The sequence below is a fragment of the Callospermophilus lateralis genome, chromosome 6 (assembly GCF_048772815.1).
Source record: "Callospermophilus lateralis isolate mCalLat2 chromosome 6, mCalLat2.hap1, whole genome shotgun sequence".
NCBI lineage: Eukaryota > Metazoa > Chordata > Mammalia > Rodentia > Sciuridae > Callospermophilus > Callospermophilus lateralis.
In genome coordinates, this window is record NC_135310.1 from 29,087,805 (window position 1) to 29,105,989 (window position 18,185).

At 43.5% G+C, this 18,185-nt stretch overlaps 1 protein-coding gene across 1 annotated transcript in view; it reads right to left on the minus strand.

The window, feature by feature from the left end:
• Arfgef3 (ARFGEF family member 3) overlaps nt 1-17,255 on the minus strand; it is a 160,186-nt gene extending 142,931 nt beyond the window's left edge. Inside the window, exons 1-2 of the mRNA XM_076859689.2 lie at nt 17,171-17,255; nt 9,035-9,086 (exon numbers count right to left, since the gene is read on the minus strand). Coding sequence (XP_076715804.2) covers nt 9,035-9,086; nt 17,171-17,255 — 137 coding nt within the window. The remainder of the gene's footprint in view (nt 1-9,034; nt 9,087-17,170) is intronic.
• Between the last annotated feature and the right edge of the window lie 930 nt (nt 17,256-18,185).

Below are 18,185 nucleotides of genomic sequence, written 5' to 3' on the forward strand. Positions count from 1 at the left end.
CATACGAGAAAGTGTACATTGGGAATAGTGTAGAATTGTCACTTAACACCATGTTCAAAGGTAACAGGGACACTCTCTTCCAAAGCAGCAGGAAAGGGAGAAGACAGAACCAGATCTTCAGGGCACCCCGACTTCTTACATAGATTTCAGTGGCCATGCCATCTGCCACTTTCTCTTCACAGGTGGGTGTTTCGTGTTGGCATGAATGACATGCCAACCCTGAATGTCCTTCTACTCACCTTTTTAGGGCCAACTGCTCTCAGGAAGCTAGAATAGTTCCCATCTAGGACAAGACTTTCTCATGGAAAAGGTTCTCCCAGAGCCCCAGAAAGCTGACCTTGTCTCCCCCATGTTACTGCTTATACTTGCTCAAGAATTATCCAACATTTAAAGTGATCCAGGTTTAGACCAAGCAAAGTGTCGTAAAGCTCCTTTTTTGTTTCCTTTTTTTGTGCAGAACCAGCAAGATTCATGAGAGCTGGCTCCACACAGCCCAAACTTATTAGCATGTGTATGACTCCGCAAAGAAAAGTCAGCTGTAGTAACCAGGGAAGGAAGGTGGGAAGGAGAGGGAAAAAAAAAAAAAAGTGTTTACAAAATGAAAACACTTCCACCTTCTGCAGAGGTGGCTCCAGGGTTCAAAGTATAGAATTAAAGCACTAAAATAGATCAATGCAGCACAGAAGCAATGAAAATAGAAACCATGTGAAGAACGGGAAACTATTACCATGGTTCTTTCCAGGTACAAATGCTGATGAATGTGCTGTCACCTGTTTGAAAGGCCAGTAGGTCCCCGAGTCAAGACAAGGAGAAACTTGAGAATGTGGGCTGAAAGGAAGGTCTAGGCTAGGGAGACATGATGATGGGGAGTACACACAGGACAACTGGGAAAGGGGGCTTTGGAGTCTTTCTGGAAATAAAACTGGCAGAAGAAAGTATGAAGCCGAGGTTGGCTTTGAAGAATCATGGAGAAGATAAGCAAAATGGTAGCTGAAGTAGTGCCGAGGAACTGCAGGACTGTTTTCAAGGGAATGCTCAGTGAGCAATGTCACCAGAGGCTGGCTGCCAGTGGCTGCCTTTTAACAAGATAACTCGAGGATTCCCTTGGCAGTTTTATCTTCTCTGGACCAGTCCTGCTGTAAGGAACCGAGGTTAGAAGGAAGGAAGAATCCCAGATTTCAGGAGGATGGGAGCAGATGTTCTTTATTCTTTAGAACAGAAACAATTTAAGTCAGATTCATCAAGTCAGATAGATGGTGGGGATGGGGGTAAGGTGGGCAGCATGCCTCTTTCAAGTGGGCCAAGGAGTTTCATGGGAAATTAATGAGAACTGGAGTCTTTGTATAATCAGCATCATTTTGTACAGAACATTGATGGGAGTCCTGATAACTACCACACTCACCCATGATCTAAGATTAATACACATTGTGCAAGTCTGGGCTTTGGTCAAGTGGAAGGCAAGGGATTTAATACTACACTAGCTGAGGTCAATGAATTGGGCTTCTGGGTGTACTCTTTGGGACCTTTGAAACCTCAGTCAGTAAGATATTAAAAGTTTTATTGCCAACACTGAGGTTCCATTCTGGCACAGATTCCCCCAAATACTGTGTTTTCCAAGAATCCAGGAGGTGAGAATGCAGGGTTCCTGGGAAGCATGACGTGAAGTCTGAAGAGATGGTTTCATCCCATAAATATGTATAGGGTGCTGGGATGGGGACACAAAGATGAATAATGTATACAGAATAGCTCCCTAGGGGTGGGACCTAAGAACTGAACCCTTAAATAACTGCCAACCACGTAGATAAGCTCCATGACAGAATTACTTGGAGTCTGCTGAGGACACAGAGAGAAGGACCTCAGGAGAGACTGTAAGGACAGCAGGTTTAGGAAGTGAGAAATGCTGCCCCAGCCACACAGTGGACAGGCTCAGGGAAGAGGACAGCCTATAACATGTACTGCTAATAGCTGAGCAGCTCATGTAAAGGGGAAGCATTGGATTACTAACCAAATCCTTGGACAGCTTTCATTTTGGCCTTAGTTTTGGCTTGTGGAAGAAAGAGGACCATGATAAATATGCTGTATTTCAATTTAGGGGGTGGGCCCAGGACATAAGAGAGATGGGGACTGGGAAATGCCCACAGTACCACCCTACCAGTGGGAAAGAATAAGGAGGGATTTTTCTAAACATGGCCAAAGCTTGCCTGGGAATGTGGATGGCCTTAGTAGCTGTGAGATCTTCTTGCCAGATTGGGAATGCAGCTCAGGGTGAACCCCTTGTCACTGGCCTTGGGTGTGGCCTAAGCAATCACTAAAAAACTCAGTAACTAGATAAATAATATTTAATGTCACATTCAAAAATTTAAAAATGCAAATAAGCTATAACAAACAAAATACATACTATTTAAATAAAGACAGGATCCAGTTCTTTGATTGGATAACTCAGCCTCATTCGCCTCACTTGAGTTCTGATTTCTTTGGAAATCTGATAGAAAAGATAGGGCTGTACATCAGAGAGCTAGCCAGCTCCCCCATGGCTTCCCAAGTGATGGAGGCCTGAGGTCTCCCAGCTTTGTCTGCATGGAGGGAGAAGTCCCCTCTAGCAGATTTACACGAAAATACGTTAGGGTGTCCAGACCTAGAGCTACTTGAATTTGGAGCTTCCAATCCATTGGAAAGGACAGAGCTGGGCCAGCAGAGAGATGGATCACTCCTGGGATAGAGACAATTGCAAGATTCCACTGGACAAAGAAGAGCACTCTGGAGAATGGTCTAGCAAGTCAAGAATGATCTAGAAGAAGCAATGATTACAAATAACAGTGATGCTAAAAGGTCCCCATTAGAAGCATAAGTCTTTTTCCTTTTAACAAATAGCAAGGGACAAAGTCACAGCTCTTCAAATTTTCAGAGGAAATAATGATCAGATGGATCTAGGTATCAGCATAACCAGGCCATCATAATGTTATGGGGCAGGCTATCTGGGCAATGACCAAACAGACTCCACTTTACCTTGAGACTCCATGGCACGTAAGAAATGCTTCTCCCATGGGAAAGCCTCGTCTCTGTACCCATTAATAGTTACCTAGCATAACATATGTGGCAACACAAAATAGCAATTCTTATACAATATAAAATTGTTCTCTTTAGTTTCCATTTTTCTTGGACAGTGTACCTTGTCAGAGATAGATTGTCTAGACACTAGTAACCATGATCTAACTTGTACTGAACTAGGGTCACTTTGACCCCACTTCCCTTCTGATTGCTTGCTGCTATGCCAACCTGGAAAGTCCTATGGGAAATACCAATGTACCCATTGCATTGTCTCGCTAACTGCCCAATTCAGCTTCTGTACCTGCTTGCTTACAGCTATGTCAACCCGGATGTGTTTTTTGCGGTTCTTGCCTTTAAATATCCTAAAATGTTGGGGCTCAAGGCTGTTCCTTGCAGAGACAGTTATGGGTCCCATAGGGAGCAATCCTGGCCAGATAACTAAATAAAGACTCTTTAATTTGGACAAAACTGGGACTTGGTGTGTTTTCTGAGCGACTTGCCCCACAACAATAAGAACCAGTGGGCAAGAAATGGGCAATGTACTAACTTGCAAAAATCTAAACATTGTAATATTCCAACAGGACTTAAACCACGTGCTTTCTGCTAGGTAAGACTGGTGACAGCCTCACAGAACACAGCTATCAGCCCTAAAAACGCAAAGCCACAATGGTCCTGAAAATCCCATAAAATTACCACGTTATTTTGGTGATTCCCAAAACCAAAGAGAAAAATCAGGGAGGGATAGAGAGTAAACGGGTAAAATAAAGAGCTGTCAGAAGTCAGAAAACATTGAATGCTGTTAACTATTGCTAAGGTCCAATGTTTGTGTCCTTCCCAAATTCTTACATTGAAATCCTAAACCCCAAGGTGATAGTATTAAGAGGAGGAGCCTTTGAGAAGTGATTAGGTCACAAATGGGAGGCTGTCATGAATGGGACTAGTGCCTTTAAAAGAGTCCTGGGGGAGCTCCCTTTCTCTTCTACCATATGAGGACACTGGGATAAGTTGGCAGTGTGTAACCCTCTAGAAGGTTTTCACCAGAAGTGACCATGCTGGCCCCCAGATCTTGGATTTCCAGCCCCCCAAATGGGGAGAAATAAATTTCTATTGTTTAAAAACTATCCAGTCCTATGGTATTTTGTTAAGAAGCCTGGCCAGACTAAGATAACTGCTAATTGTTTTGGATTAGCTTTCAGGTCTTTTTCATGACTTGGTAAAATAATAATAATAATAATAATAATAATAATAATAATAATAATAATAATAATGGCTAATCACAATGGTGTCAATGACTATGAGCAGCAACTTGGCGTAGTCCGAAGTATTTTACCAAGTCTGTGACTCTTAGGGAACATCCTGAGTGACTTTTGCTTGTAAATTAAGCACAGCATAGAGATGGCGACTCTAATCTAGGGCACAGCCTGAGCTATTGTTGAACTCCCCAGTGCAGGGAAACTGCAATAGCCCCCTAATTGATAGACTGTATTTAACCCTGCAAAGATGCATGTGAGATCTTGTAGTTTAGGAAGAGAAATGAGGAGCAAAGAGTGAAGAAGATAAGGACTCTTAAAACTCACCCTAGGGCAAGACCAAGGGCAGGCAGGTGGAAAGATTTTTCACATGACTATCTGCTACCAGATTTAGGAAACAGTCCATAGGACAGATTCCCTAATACTGCTCACCACATCAACAATAAGGGTGGGCCTTTGCCCAGTGAAAGAGTCTTGTACACAAACAATCAATATCTCTTTATCACTCCTTAATTCCATCTAATAAGCTTTATAATGGAATTCTCCCCTAGAATTTGCTATGCATTCACCAATCACTTAAATCATTCACATGACATTTAAACTTAGTTTTGTACAAAAAGCACTATAAACAGTCAACAGCAAAAGGAAAAAAAGGAAAGACAATACAACATAGGTATTCTCAAGAGTTCACCATTCTTCAGGTTTGAGCTACCATTGCTAATGTACACCACTGATCAAAGCAACACTAGCAATTATTTATTAAAGTGGTCATATATTGAAAGTAGTCAATGGCAAAAGAAAAAAAATTAAAGCACAGAAAAAGTATTCAGGATTTTGAAGGATTTCCTACATCCTTTTCCAAAACAAACAATAATTCTTTTTGACACCTGCAAATAATCACTTCCAGAGAAATGGAAACTAAATCTAAGTACAAAATCAGGATAAGGCAAGAGAGATTTTATGAATTTGGTTTCTTTCCCATATATAAGTATAATTAAAGAAAAATAATTAACATGTCCAAATCGTCTCTTGTGAGCCGACAAATATTTAATGCCTAGATGTTTTTGAGCAGATGCTCCTAGAGAAGGGTGCCACATTAAGCATAATGACTTAATAGAGAGCTTGAGAGCCTGGCAGATGAATCAATGGATTAGAGGAGGGCTGACTCACAACAAAGGGGGGAAGCCCATGACTGTACATCTCCTCATTATGTCACCTTCTGAATAATGACATGAAATAGGAAATCACACTATTATTGATCCCAAGCTCCTTTACACTCTAGTTATGGCTTCTTCCTATATCCTAGAAGAGCTCTGAGAGAATTCTTCTATTGTGGATTTTAGTGAAACCCAAACCTCCTTATACATAAAAAAAAAAAAGTCTATGGTAAATTAACACTTGCTGCTACATATCAGTATTTTCCATTTTTGTTATGTCTTCATTCTCCTTCTTCAGAATAAAAGGGGTTTGAGATGAGACGTCTGCTATGTCTCATTCATAGGGTTCGGTTCCCTGTATGAATATGCTTCACAGATCTCACTGTGCACCTGAAATCCAATAATGCACACTTCTGTGGACAAGGATGACGTCACCAGCTCTTTGTCATTAGAATAAGCACTCTGAACTATATTACCAATAATGGTGACAACATGTCATGATATCCATAGTCCCTCATCTGCTTCTCGCCAATTTTGTGACCACCTCCTCTGAGTACGCAAGATGGTTATCTAGCTCTGAGGTAAAGTCCATACCACTGAATGATGTAAAGCTAAGTGGTTAAGAGGAGGACCCAACACACATCCTTGGTCCCTTTAAAACTACATTCCTTCCAACCCATCTCCCTTTGCTCCCCCTCCCACCTACCCCTGCAACACATTAAAAAAAAAAAAAAAAAAAGACAAAGGGATTTTTTCATTTTTTCCAGTTGCCTTTTGATGAACATTCCCTTGAGGAATCCCCTTCTGGTTCCATCATTATCTGTAGCCCTCACACTGAAGAAAGACTTTCTATCATAAACCCAGGACCACAGAAAGCCTCGTGGACAGGTTAGTCCACATTTTGGACTGGGAAACAACTTTCAAAGCAGTGGCCACTAAATTTTTTACACACAGAATCATTAAGAAGGTTTCACCATTTTTCACATATTTTAAGTTCACATTTAGATTTTCTTCTTTATAGTTTTAATTGCAATGCTGTAATTATGGCTCTATGGGATTATTAAAAATTTTTAATTAAAACATATCACTCTGTAAATGCATCTCATAAAATCTAAATACCACAGAAATTTGAAAATGACTTTCTTCCATCAAAAATAAATGAACAAACTCATCCTTATCAGCAAAAAGTATTACATTATTCTCTTTATCTCTAAATTCATATTTCACTTCATATTTCACTTTCCCCAGAGAATTTTCTCTCAATATGGTTTTTTCTTAACGTTTTTTTAGTTATAGATCAACACAATATATTTATTTATTTTTATATGGTGCTGAGGATTGAACCCAGTGCCTCACACATTCGAGGCAGATGCTCTACCACTGAGCTATATAGCCTCAGTCCTCTCAATATATTTTAATACTTGAAAGGTTTTGTTAATCTCCCTATGATATTTCTCTGTAATAAAGTATATTTAAGGTAATTTTTAGAAAATTTCCTGTGAACTTAAGGCTTCACAGTGTTTGATTATTTCTTAATTTGAGCCATCATTACTAATGCACACAATTGATCCAAAGAACATTAACAATTATTATTTTTTAAATATTTATTTTTTTAGTTTTTTTTTTATGTGGACACAATATCTTTATTTTTATATGGTGCTGAGTATCGAACCCAGTGCCCCGCGCATGCCAGGCGAGTACGCCACCACTTGAGCCACATCCCCAACCAACAATTATTTATTAAATGCTTATATAGTTAATATTAGAAATGCATTTGTAAAAAATGTATTTTCAAAAAAATGGACAGAGTTTATTTTTTCCTTCAATGAGTTCATATCTCCTACAAATGAGTACTAGACAATAATAACTCATTATTAGTAGTATTAATAATTAATAAGACAGGACTTGGCATCAATTCCATATATTTTCCTTTTTCACTGCTATTGATGAAGAAACCTTGTTTATACATGCTTACATAAAATGAAAGAGGCATTGTCAAAAAAATATTTTTGTCTATCAGAGGTAATTAGATCCTCCTTTAATTTTGCTGAAAGCCAAGGAAAACTACCAAACATGCTAAAAGATGTTCCCTGCTCTTATAATCATTCCCTTTCCTGATGTGGACTCTGTATTTTCATGGTTCTTTGCTGGTAGGATGGGATTGCTGCACCCCAGGACAATGAATCACAGAAGAACCTGGATGGTAACTTTGACAAGCAAGAGAGAGGGACAGTAAAGGCGAGATGGAAAGGGAGAGATGTGACAAAATCAGTTTGAAGCAAATCAGTCTTAAGAAGTGGTACTTGATATGCACATATGAATGTGCCACAATGAAGCCCACTATTCCATGTCATGAACATGACCAATTCAAAGAAGGATCCAGATTTAAAAAAAAAAAAAGTACTACTTATACTAGTGAGGTACCAAAAGAATTGACTCCCTAAAACTACCGACGCCTTTGTAGTTCTTAATCTTCTTGGATGCCCCGACAGAAACAGCTCTCTTTGAGACAGATGTGTTGTTGCCACACATTCTGTCCCTTTGCAAGTTTTATGCACACTAAAGTACACTCACTTTGATTAACATGTAAGTCCCTTATTAAAAAATAAGCCTATATCAGATATTATAGGAGAAGTAATGGATATTTTAAAACAGAAAGAAACATAATTCTTGTTTAATCTACTTGAAAAGAGAAGAAATACTTAATAAACCACCATGTTCTGACAATATAGACACCATACTCAACAAAAGGCTGTAAATTCAATATTTTTATAACCTTAAAGAAAAAGTTGGATGTATGCTTAATAATAGAAAAGGGGCTAAATAAATTATGCTATAGCCAGTTGATGGAAGTATATCTAATACTTTAATTTGAAGAACACACATTGGCATTACAAAACATTCTTTATATGATCATGAGTAAATAAAAACAGGCATAAAACAAAGTTGTAAATAAAATTTCATATTAATTTGTAAAACTATATGTGCATGGAAAAAGATTTGTGAAAACCTATTAAACTCTTTTCACTGCTTATTCTAAAGTAGTGTTAATTATAAACAACTGCTTCGTTATCCTCCTGTGCTTCCCAGAGTTTTCACTATGGACATGTATTTCTCTCATGATGAGCAGAATAAAGTTGTAGCATAGATAAAAAAAAGGTGGGGAAATAGGTTTGCAGCTCAGGGCTGCTGCATGGGGCTGTACAGTTGCCACCAGCAAGATGGAATCCAGCCACGGTTTCAGTGAGAGTGAGAGTTTAAATCCACCCAATGTGGTTTAGGGCTACATCCCCAGAGTGGGCACCATTTTCTCATTTGCAGTGGAAGATAGTATTCTTTGACTAGGCCCTCACCTAAATTTGAATCATGTTTCTTCTTAATCAACTTGATCTTCTTTACCAGTGAGATTAATGCAGTCAGATTTCCAAGGTGCTGACCTCATAAAATATTCTAGTTCAGGGATGCAAAAAGTCGTCAGTGAGCCCATAAAGTGCTATAAACTAATAACATTATCTGGCCTTCAGGAAAACATGGTGGGCATTATTCACCTCTGCTTATTATACAGTCTCCATCTCTTACCTCAGCAAATGGGGAGGGATCTTGACAATGGTGTCCACACCACCCAAGGTTTCTGCAAAAGGAATATTCACACAGTTACAACTAGGTATTTAAAGACTGAGAATCTATATTGTACGTGAATATCATTGTTCTTTTCCTTGGATATTCCTACAATTATAAATTAGTGAATTTTTAATTATCTACCTGCAAATCTTCCTTATTTTAAAGTCCTTCCTCCTGATAGCCCCAGAGGCTTCCCTGGACCTTGCCTCACCATGGTGGGGGGTGGGAGGGAGGTTAAAATTGAGCACACATTTCCCTCTAGAGACAAAGAACAAATAGTTAACTTCCTAACTTGAACCAGAATTTCAACTTCATCCGCTTGCCACTGACCAAGATAGTGTATCTTGCAATCAAAACAGAGAAACTAAAGCTGTTTCCTTGAGAATACCATTTCAATATCCTTTAATAATAACACATACTTGAGAAAGACTTTCAAGTTCACAAAGCACTTTAGGCAGCATCTCATTATTCTCACACACACTTGTGACATGGTAAATTAAACCCTTTTAAAAATCACACTGTAGTCAGGGATCCTGATTGGGAGACTCATCCCCAAATCTTATTAATCAACCTGGATGTTTAATACTTTGTCATTGTTTGTGATTATTGACACTACTGCTGCCTTCTATGGTAGAGACAATGAACAGCTCATTATTCTCTTCCCCCAGAAACTGTTCTGTTTAATCCCTTCAATGTCTCCAGGTGACCAGTTCAAATTGTGTCAATTCTTCTCTTCACTGCTCGGAGTGAACGACCTCCATCTGTTTGACCTATTTCCTTGGAAAAGGATAAATACTCTTCCCATGTTGCTAAGAGATCAGAGGGGAAAAGAGACACCAAAAGAACCCTTGAGACTCAGGACTAACAGGCCAAAGTAAAAGAGGATCTAGGCCTGTTTTAGCCAATGAAAAACAGTGGATTTGAGAAAGAAAACTAATCAGCAAAACAGGAAGATCAGTGGTGCCATGAGGCCAGGTAGGAGATGGAAGGAAAAGAAAGCAAAGCCCTGAGATGAACACAAGAAAGCAAAGACCGGAAATGTAGCTCAAAGGTCACATGAGTGAGTAAGCATGGTCCAGCAGTTAGCACAACATGGACCACTGCCCCGGGAAAGTTGATGCTGTTTTCTAAGGAGAGGTAGTAACATGGAACCACCCTATCAACATGGTTCTCCCCTGCAGAGAGAGGGGTTTATAGCCAACTCAGAATGTGTAACAGTGCCCAGCTCTACAAATGCTAAGAGTAAGCCAGAAAAAAGGGAGAGGAGAAAGGGAAGCCACATGGCAGCCATGATGAGCCCAAGTAGTCTCAGAGCCTTCTTCCAGGTACGTGAGGTAAAGGGTGGAAACCAAGGCAGAGAGCCCAGTGGGCAATAAGGGGAAGGCCTGCAGGTTGGCCTTCAATCACCCAGGACAGACAGAGCTTGGGGAGACGGCATCACAGAAGCACCAACAGAGATGGCAGAAAACTAGGTTCTATTTCTGTTCCACACCAGCCCTGTGGTACTGAGATGAGGCAAGTCACTTGTCCTCTCCAAGCTTCAGTTCTCCCATCTCCAAAAGGAGGACAACACCACCTCATGGGATTCTTGTGAATAGCTATAGAAATAAGGATGGCAGAGTGCCTGACTCTGTCCTTAGATGTCAGGGACGGTTTCTGTCTCCCTTCCTTGATTCACTGACTAAATCCTGGGCCAGAGCAGGGATCCAACAGTGAGGAATAATATGGCAGAGGGATTTGTGGAGTAAACATTTTGGTTTTCGAACTGGGGTAATTGCCCTGAAGGAAAACACAGGGAATTAGGGAAAGGTGGGATGGGATTATGGACGTGGAGCCAGGACTTTCTGCAGGGAGTGGCGAGGCTGAAAAAAATGACTACAAATTGGGTGAGCTGGGGGCATTTTCAGGCAGAGGAAATGATAAATTCAAATTATATCAAGGTTTAAAAATAAAACAAGAAAATACACTGAGAATCCCAACCACCAGCCGGAGCTGCTACTCTGGCCAAGCTGCCATCTTGTCTCACCTGGATGACTCCTCCGTCTCCTTCCAGGGCTGCCTCCCTGCACTTACAATCTCAGGAGCCTAAGAGATCTGTCAAGACCCAACTGAGGACACTTCCTTCTTCCACATCAGATGACCCACATGCCATTGAAATAAAAGTCACACCAGGCCCTTACAATCTGGCCTCTCACCTCCTCCTTTTCTCCTGTTCAGTTGCTCCAGCCACCTGGCCTCTCTGCTCCTTCCTGAAGCCACCTCACAGCCTTTCTTTCTGTAAGGTGTTCTCTAGATGCCCAATTTAAATGACAACTCCCTTTACCCTCCAAGCACCTCCCATCTCCCTCTACTGCTTTATGGTTTCCTTTAGGTCTTATCACTATCTGAGCTGTTTATGTTTTTATTTCTCTTGATGACTGGCTGTCATCCCTCCAAGAGTCTGCAAACTCCCTGAAGGCAAGACAGGATCTTTTTTTGCCTATTTTGCTCACTGAGGCATCAGCACCTAGAATAGCAGCAGGCACATAGGAGGCGCTCATTAAATACTTGCCGAATTAATGAGCTGAGAAGAAGAAGCACGGTGTATGTGTGTTACTGAGAGAAGGTCAGTGTGTTGGAGTGTAAGGAGGAGAATGGTGCAGGTAGAAAGGAGACCATGCAGGCCTTGACTGACACATTAATGACTTAGGATTTTATCCTAATGGGTAGCCAGTCAGAATTTTCGCATGACATGTCATGATAAAACAGAGGTTTCTAAGGTAGATAGTGTTTGGAAAATAGCCTAAAAAAGACTAGGGTAGATGAAGAAGAACAGTTAAGAGGCTGGGTCTCAACAGATCTCTCAGGCTCCTGAGACTGTAAGTGCAGGGAGGCAGCCCAGGAAGGAGTCATCCAGGTGAGACAAGATGGCAGCTTGGCCAGAGTAGCAGCTCCGGCTGGTGGTTGGGATTCTCAGTGTATTTTCTTGTTTTATTTTTAAACCTTGATATAATTTGAAGGAAGACAAGGAAGGAAAGCAGTTTGCATTGGAGAGCTAGAATAGAGGTGAAGAGCTAGAAATAGTGTAGACAGGCTTGGGGTGTAGTTAGGAGATAAAAATGAGCACAGCATGACGAAGTATGATGGCAAATGTGTTGGTCAGCTTTGTGTCACTGTGACCAAAACACCTGACAAGAATAACTTAAAGGAAGGAAGATTACTTTGGCTCACAGGTTTAGCAGTTTAGTCCACGGTTGGCCCCTCTCTCCCATGATGGTCTCAGGGGAGAGGGCCCCTTTCTCCCATGATGGCTTAGGTAGAGGAGGGCCCCTCTCTCCCATGTTGGCCTAGGTGGGGGAGGGCTCCTCTCTCCCCTGATGGTCTAGGTAGGGGAGAGGCTCTCTCTCCATTGCTCTATGCCCACAGTGAGACAAAATATCACGGCACAAGGATATGGAGGAGGAGTAAAGCTCCTTTCATGGCAGCCAGGAAGCAGAGAGAGAGAAGAGGGGAAGAGAAAAGGGCTGCAGGGGAAAATAGCCCTTCCAGGGCACACCCCCAGTGACCTACCTCCTTCTGTCACAGCCCACCTGCCTGTAGTTACTACCCAGCCCTTTCAAACCAAGATGAACTGATTAGGTTGCTATCCTCAAAACCCAATCATTTTACCTTTGAATATTCCCAGAGTAATACAGGAGTTTTGGGGGGACACCTCATATCTAAACTGTGATAGCAAGGTACAAAAATGGATCAAGGATGATTTTAAGTTTTAGGTTTAAGCAACTGAGCAGACAGTTAGGAAAATCAGGAATAAATGGGATTTGGGGAGGGGGTGGGAGTGGGGAAGAACACATGTTCCTTTGAACTTTGTTAAGCTCAAGTGCCTTTGGTCACTCAAGTAGAGATGTTGAGTAGGTAGCTGCCTGGGGCTGGATGTCAAAGCACAGGTGTGCACTAAATGTAGAAGTGCAGGCTTCATATTCTCAGAGACTGGGCCAAAGCCATGGGCATGGAAGTGTTCGACCAGGGGAGATACCAGCTCGAGGCTGTAATAACCTGGGTAACCTCAGGTAACGTGAGCACCCAGCAGCATCCAATATTATTAATGAGGGGAAAGGCTGACCAGAGCAAGACCAAGGGTGAGTAGAAAGTGAGGACACCTGTTAAGGAGTCTGTCTGTGAAGGTAACAGAACCTGTGGTGGGAAGGAAAAGGAGATGGGTAGATGGCTGGAAGTGGTTGGATAGATGATCCTCCTTCTCCTAGCTGGGGTTCCTGCCTCTAATTTTCTCTCCCCTCTCCTTTATTTTCCCAATTCATTCCACATAAGTCTCCTGATACCTGTAAAATACTAGAAGTACTTCTAAAACAAGGGCATGGTCCCTTCCAGAAACAACTCTCTGCCACTATTTCCTCCACCAGGTCCCAGTGCATAGGCCTCTAGAACTGCAGGTTCCTGAAGGAAAAAAACCATTCTCTGAGGCTCTGCTGGAGCTCACTCCCAACCTACTCATTCTTTGCAACTGGCTGGTTAGGCCATTCCCCACTGACAAGAGAGAATCCAGATGGCACTAAATAAAGAGGTGCTGCACACATATCCCTTGCTAGTCATTCCACAACCGTTAAGAACATTGATTTTCAGAGAAGTGTTATGACAAAGTAGAAGAAAATGCTCAAGTTAAAAATGCATTAAAGAAAAAAAATAACAAAGAAAATGCTGGCTTGAAAAACAAATGACAATTCACTAGCTGTGTCCTGACCCTTTGCAAAAGGGAAAGCTCTTAAACTGTCTACAGCATTATCTCTGGGTGCTGAGAATACAGGTGATATTTTTTCTTTATAATGTTCTAATATTTTCCAATATTCTGAAATGAACACATAGAACTCTCATAAATAAATAAAGATGAATACCATTGAAGTCCAAACTAGTCACTAAAGAATTTTTTGAACATCTGCCTCTCATACTGTATATGCAGAAGCCACCAGAAAAGCAGAAGCAACCGTGCCGGTGCCCAGTTGGCTGCACCATGGACATGTTGGCCTGACTGACCAGCATCCACTCTCCTGCCTCTGAGCAGCACTCTAATTTTGCTTTGAGGAAACCATCTTTCACTGACCCTGGATTTCAGTCAGACTCACGGCCTGGGTTTAGCCAGTCAGCCACCGCATTCCTTGGCTGGAGGACTACATGTGAACCATCAGGACAAGGGGAGAACAAGAAAACACTAAGAACCAGGCAGGAGTGACTGGAAGAGGCCCTCCGTCTTGAGATGGCCTACGTGGGGGAGGGCCCCTCTGTCTCATGATGTTCTAGGTGGGGGAGGGCCCCTCTCTCCCGTGATGGTCTAGGTAGGGGAGGGCCTGTCTGTCTCATGATGGCCTAGGTGAGGGAGGACCTTTCTCTCCCATGATGGCTTAGGTAGGAGAGGACCTCTCTCTCCCATGATGGTCTAGGTGAGGGAGGGGGCCCTATCATCTCCCACAATGGCCTAAGTGGATGATGATCCTTTTTCATGAGATGATCTAAGCGTGGTGACTCATGAGCACAATAGTGGATATCCATGCAGAGCATGTTGATCAATCCATAAAGAGCAAGACAAAACCTTGAGGATTTCTGAACCAAACTGAACCCATAGCTGTTCTTCTGTTCTTTAATGGATGGAACAAGTAAACTGTGTTTAGCTTACGTTGACTTTAACTTGTTTGATTTCTTGCACGCAGCATATTTCTCAATTCTTCTTCCCTAACAGAGTATTTGTACGTACACCAACTCTATGATCCAAAGTCGTAACTGTTCTCTAAGAGAGTTGTGAGGGCAGGACTCTGAACCCAGCAGAGCAACTGGGTCCACTGAGGAGCACAGGAAATGCTTCGGGTGTGAGCTGGGCCTTGGAGAGTCAGGGAAGGGAATTCCTGGCATTAGGACTAGCATAGGCAAAGGTGGGGAAGTATGTTTTGCAGTGTGTCCAACAAATGCCGCTGCTGATTGCCCCTGGGTCCTTGAGCTCTTGACAAGGGAATGATTAAAAGGGGACTCTGGGGATAGATTCTGAAATGCATTCTAAGATGTTTACATGTGAACCTATAAAGAAATCATGGGGTTGAGTAGTGATGAGCGTTTTGTGGTGCTAACATTGATGAGGCAACAGAAAGGGACTGGAGTGGGAAACCATCTCCCTTGCCTTTGTTTACACAGCATTCTCCCTGTACTGGCCCTTCTAACTCTTTCCAGGAAGCATTTCATTCATCCTTATATCTCATGCTCATACAGTAGAGGTCTCAATAATGTTTTGCTAAATAAATAAGCGAGGAAAAAAGAACAGCCTACCTATTCTTCAAGTGAAACCTACTTCAAAAGCCCTCCAGTTCACATCAATCCCCCTCACATCCTGACCTTATATTCACCCCCCCCTTCTTTGGCCTGCTTTCCCGATTTGCTCATTCCAAGGTACATATGAGTGCTCTGCACTGTTACTTAACTATTTCATGCAATTCCCTATTCTGTTGTTTATTTCAGAAAAATCACTGAGAAAGGAACCATGTCTACCCTTACAGTCAGGCTGGATTTGGGGTTGACCCAGAAATCTACCTGTCTCAGCTTTAGGCTTCATCTGTGACTTCTAGGGCCTAAATGCTACAACATTGTAATTTAACTTAGCAAGATGTTGAGCATCAAATGTCAAACTTATTAAACATACTAGATCACTCTCTTTCACCTTGTTTATCTAAATCTGCTTAATTTATAGCAAAATAATAATGAATAGTAGGAATGACATGTTTAGTGCACAGTCAGGTCCTGCTTTATTATGTTACCAGCCATCTGTGACCCTTCATTAGAGGCATTTGGGAATCTAGCTCTGAATCACTGCTGAATGACAATAGCAATGCAAAAAAATAGTCCTGTGGCTTTAAGAGCCTTGCTGCTCTCAGATATTGAATCCATTTTTCTTTAATGGTAAACTACAATGGTCAAGTGCTGGCTCTATGTACAAGATAAACTTCCTAGACAATACTCAAGACAATTCTGTGATGAGATGCACAGGTTAAGCAAAAACTGATGCTGCTATGATTGTACACACACCCAAACATAATGTGAATTAAGACCTTCTAAACACTAACAGAGTGCCCTGAAATGCTATCAGAATTCTACGTTTAGTGGAAAGACTGATGGCACTTCTCTTTTCTCTTTTTGGTCTATCACACAACCCAGTGTCATGACAAGCATGGACTGTCTCTTGATTCCCAAGGAAAGGGATTCTATTTTTTAATATAGTGGTTACTGAAGCATCATATGCAAGCATGGGCAAGGCAAGGCGAGGGGCCCACAGAGCTGTTCTTGGTTTCTTCTCAGGTTTTTCTATTTAAGAAGCATCAGTATCACCCAATTTATGCTCCTGATCTCTATTACCATTCTGATTGCCCAAATTCTTGACAATTGGTATGTCATTCCGTTTCTTTCTGCTGCTGAGTTCTGCAACCAGAGATGGAAAACGCCAATTTGCTACCTGGAACTTATTTCAATGCTAGCACACTCACAAATCTAAAATCCCACCTGTCTGAAAGGCAGATCACAAACGAATTACAGAGGTAACGGCAATTCTTCCCATATGTTATTTTCCGTCCATAATAACCACGAAAGCTACTACTTAGCAAGCTGGCGTCTCTCAGGAAAAGCAAATTAAAGCTTAATCTTTCCTTCCTGGTTCCACACGCCAATGTTTGAGATCTGGGTTGTTGGTTTAACTTCCCTCTTCCCTACAGGCGCTTCAAAATCAGGGCCTTACATTCGCACCGGTTTGGGGTCCTAACTCTCGGCAAGGGGTGACAGTTGTCCAAGGTGCTGGGGATCTAGGAAGGACAGCAGCTCCCGTTTAAGGTTTGGGAGAAGATAAAGACTAGATGGGAGGCAGCTGGGATGCCCACGCCCCAGCCAAGCTTCTCCTATCCCACATCATTTCACCGAGGCAACTCTCGCTATTGCGCGACAAGCATCCATAACCCACGCACGGCGAACGGCCCCGCAAGCCCATGGGCCCTTTGGGCAGTGCCAGCGTGGCCCTCCCGCGGCGGGAGCAGGTGCCGGGCGCCCTCCCCGCCCGCGGCTCGGCGCGCTTACCCAGGGCCCAGGTGCAGCTCTCCTTGATGGCTTTGTACTTGCTCCCGGACGCTTCCCTCTGCAGCTTCCTCAGGATCTCTTCCATCTTGACCTTCCCGGGGCCGGGCCGCCGACAGGGAGAGAGCGTTGGCCAGCCGGGCCGGGGACGCAGCCGCCGCTGCCTGGTCCTGGGCGCCTAGGCGGCCACTGCGCTCGTCCCCAGCCCGCTGATGAATCACGCCCGCTCCATGCCGCGGGCCACGTCAGTCCCACCGCCCCGCCCCGGCGCCCCGCCCGCCCGCCAGGGTCAGGTGCGCTCCGCTCCGCGCGGCGGCGGCGGTGGCGATGGTGGCGGCTGCGGCGGGCCGGGGCCGGAGGCTGGAGGCTGGAGGCCGCGGCCGCTGACCCTGCGGTGTAGGCGGGCAGGGACACCGAGGCTTCGCGGAAAGGTGGAGGCGGACGTCCGGAGCTGGCTCGCCCGCCGGGCGGGAGCCGGGCTCAGCCCCTGGGAGCTCCTAGTCGGCTGCGGGCAGCAGACAGGGAGGGGCCTCGCTCCTGGCCTCCCACACGCGCCGACGGCTGCTTTGGGCTGAGCTGGGGTGGCCCAGCCCCGACCCCCGACTCCGCAACGCCGTGCAGGCGCTGCGCCTGCTGCATCCCTGAGTCCTCACCAGAAAATATGTGCCTTCACTCAGTGGTGAACAGCCCTCTGGGCCACCACCTGTGTCACGCTGGGAGCCAGGCTAGGGGATTCGGCCGTGAACAGACTGTGTGCTCCTGCCTGCAGGGAGCATAGGACCAAGACGTGAGCGGCTGTGTGTGGTGTTACAGTCTAATGCCCAGTACGTGGACATGAAACCAGGCCCAGGGAGGCAGGTGACTTCCAGCCAACAAGAGCTGCACCCAAACACGTCCTCAATGCAAAGGCCTTTTAAAATTTCTTTCCTCCTCTTCCCTACCACTCTTGCACTGAATTTTCTTCCTCTGAGAAAGGAGGCGCACCAGCGCCTTTTCATTGAAGCCATTTAGCTTGAAT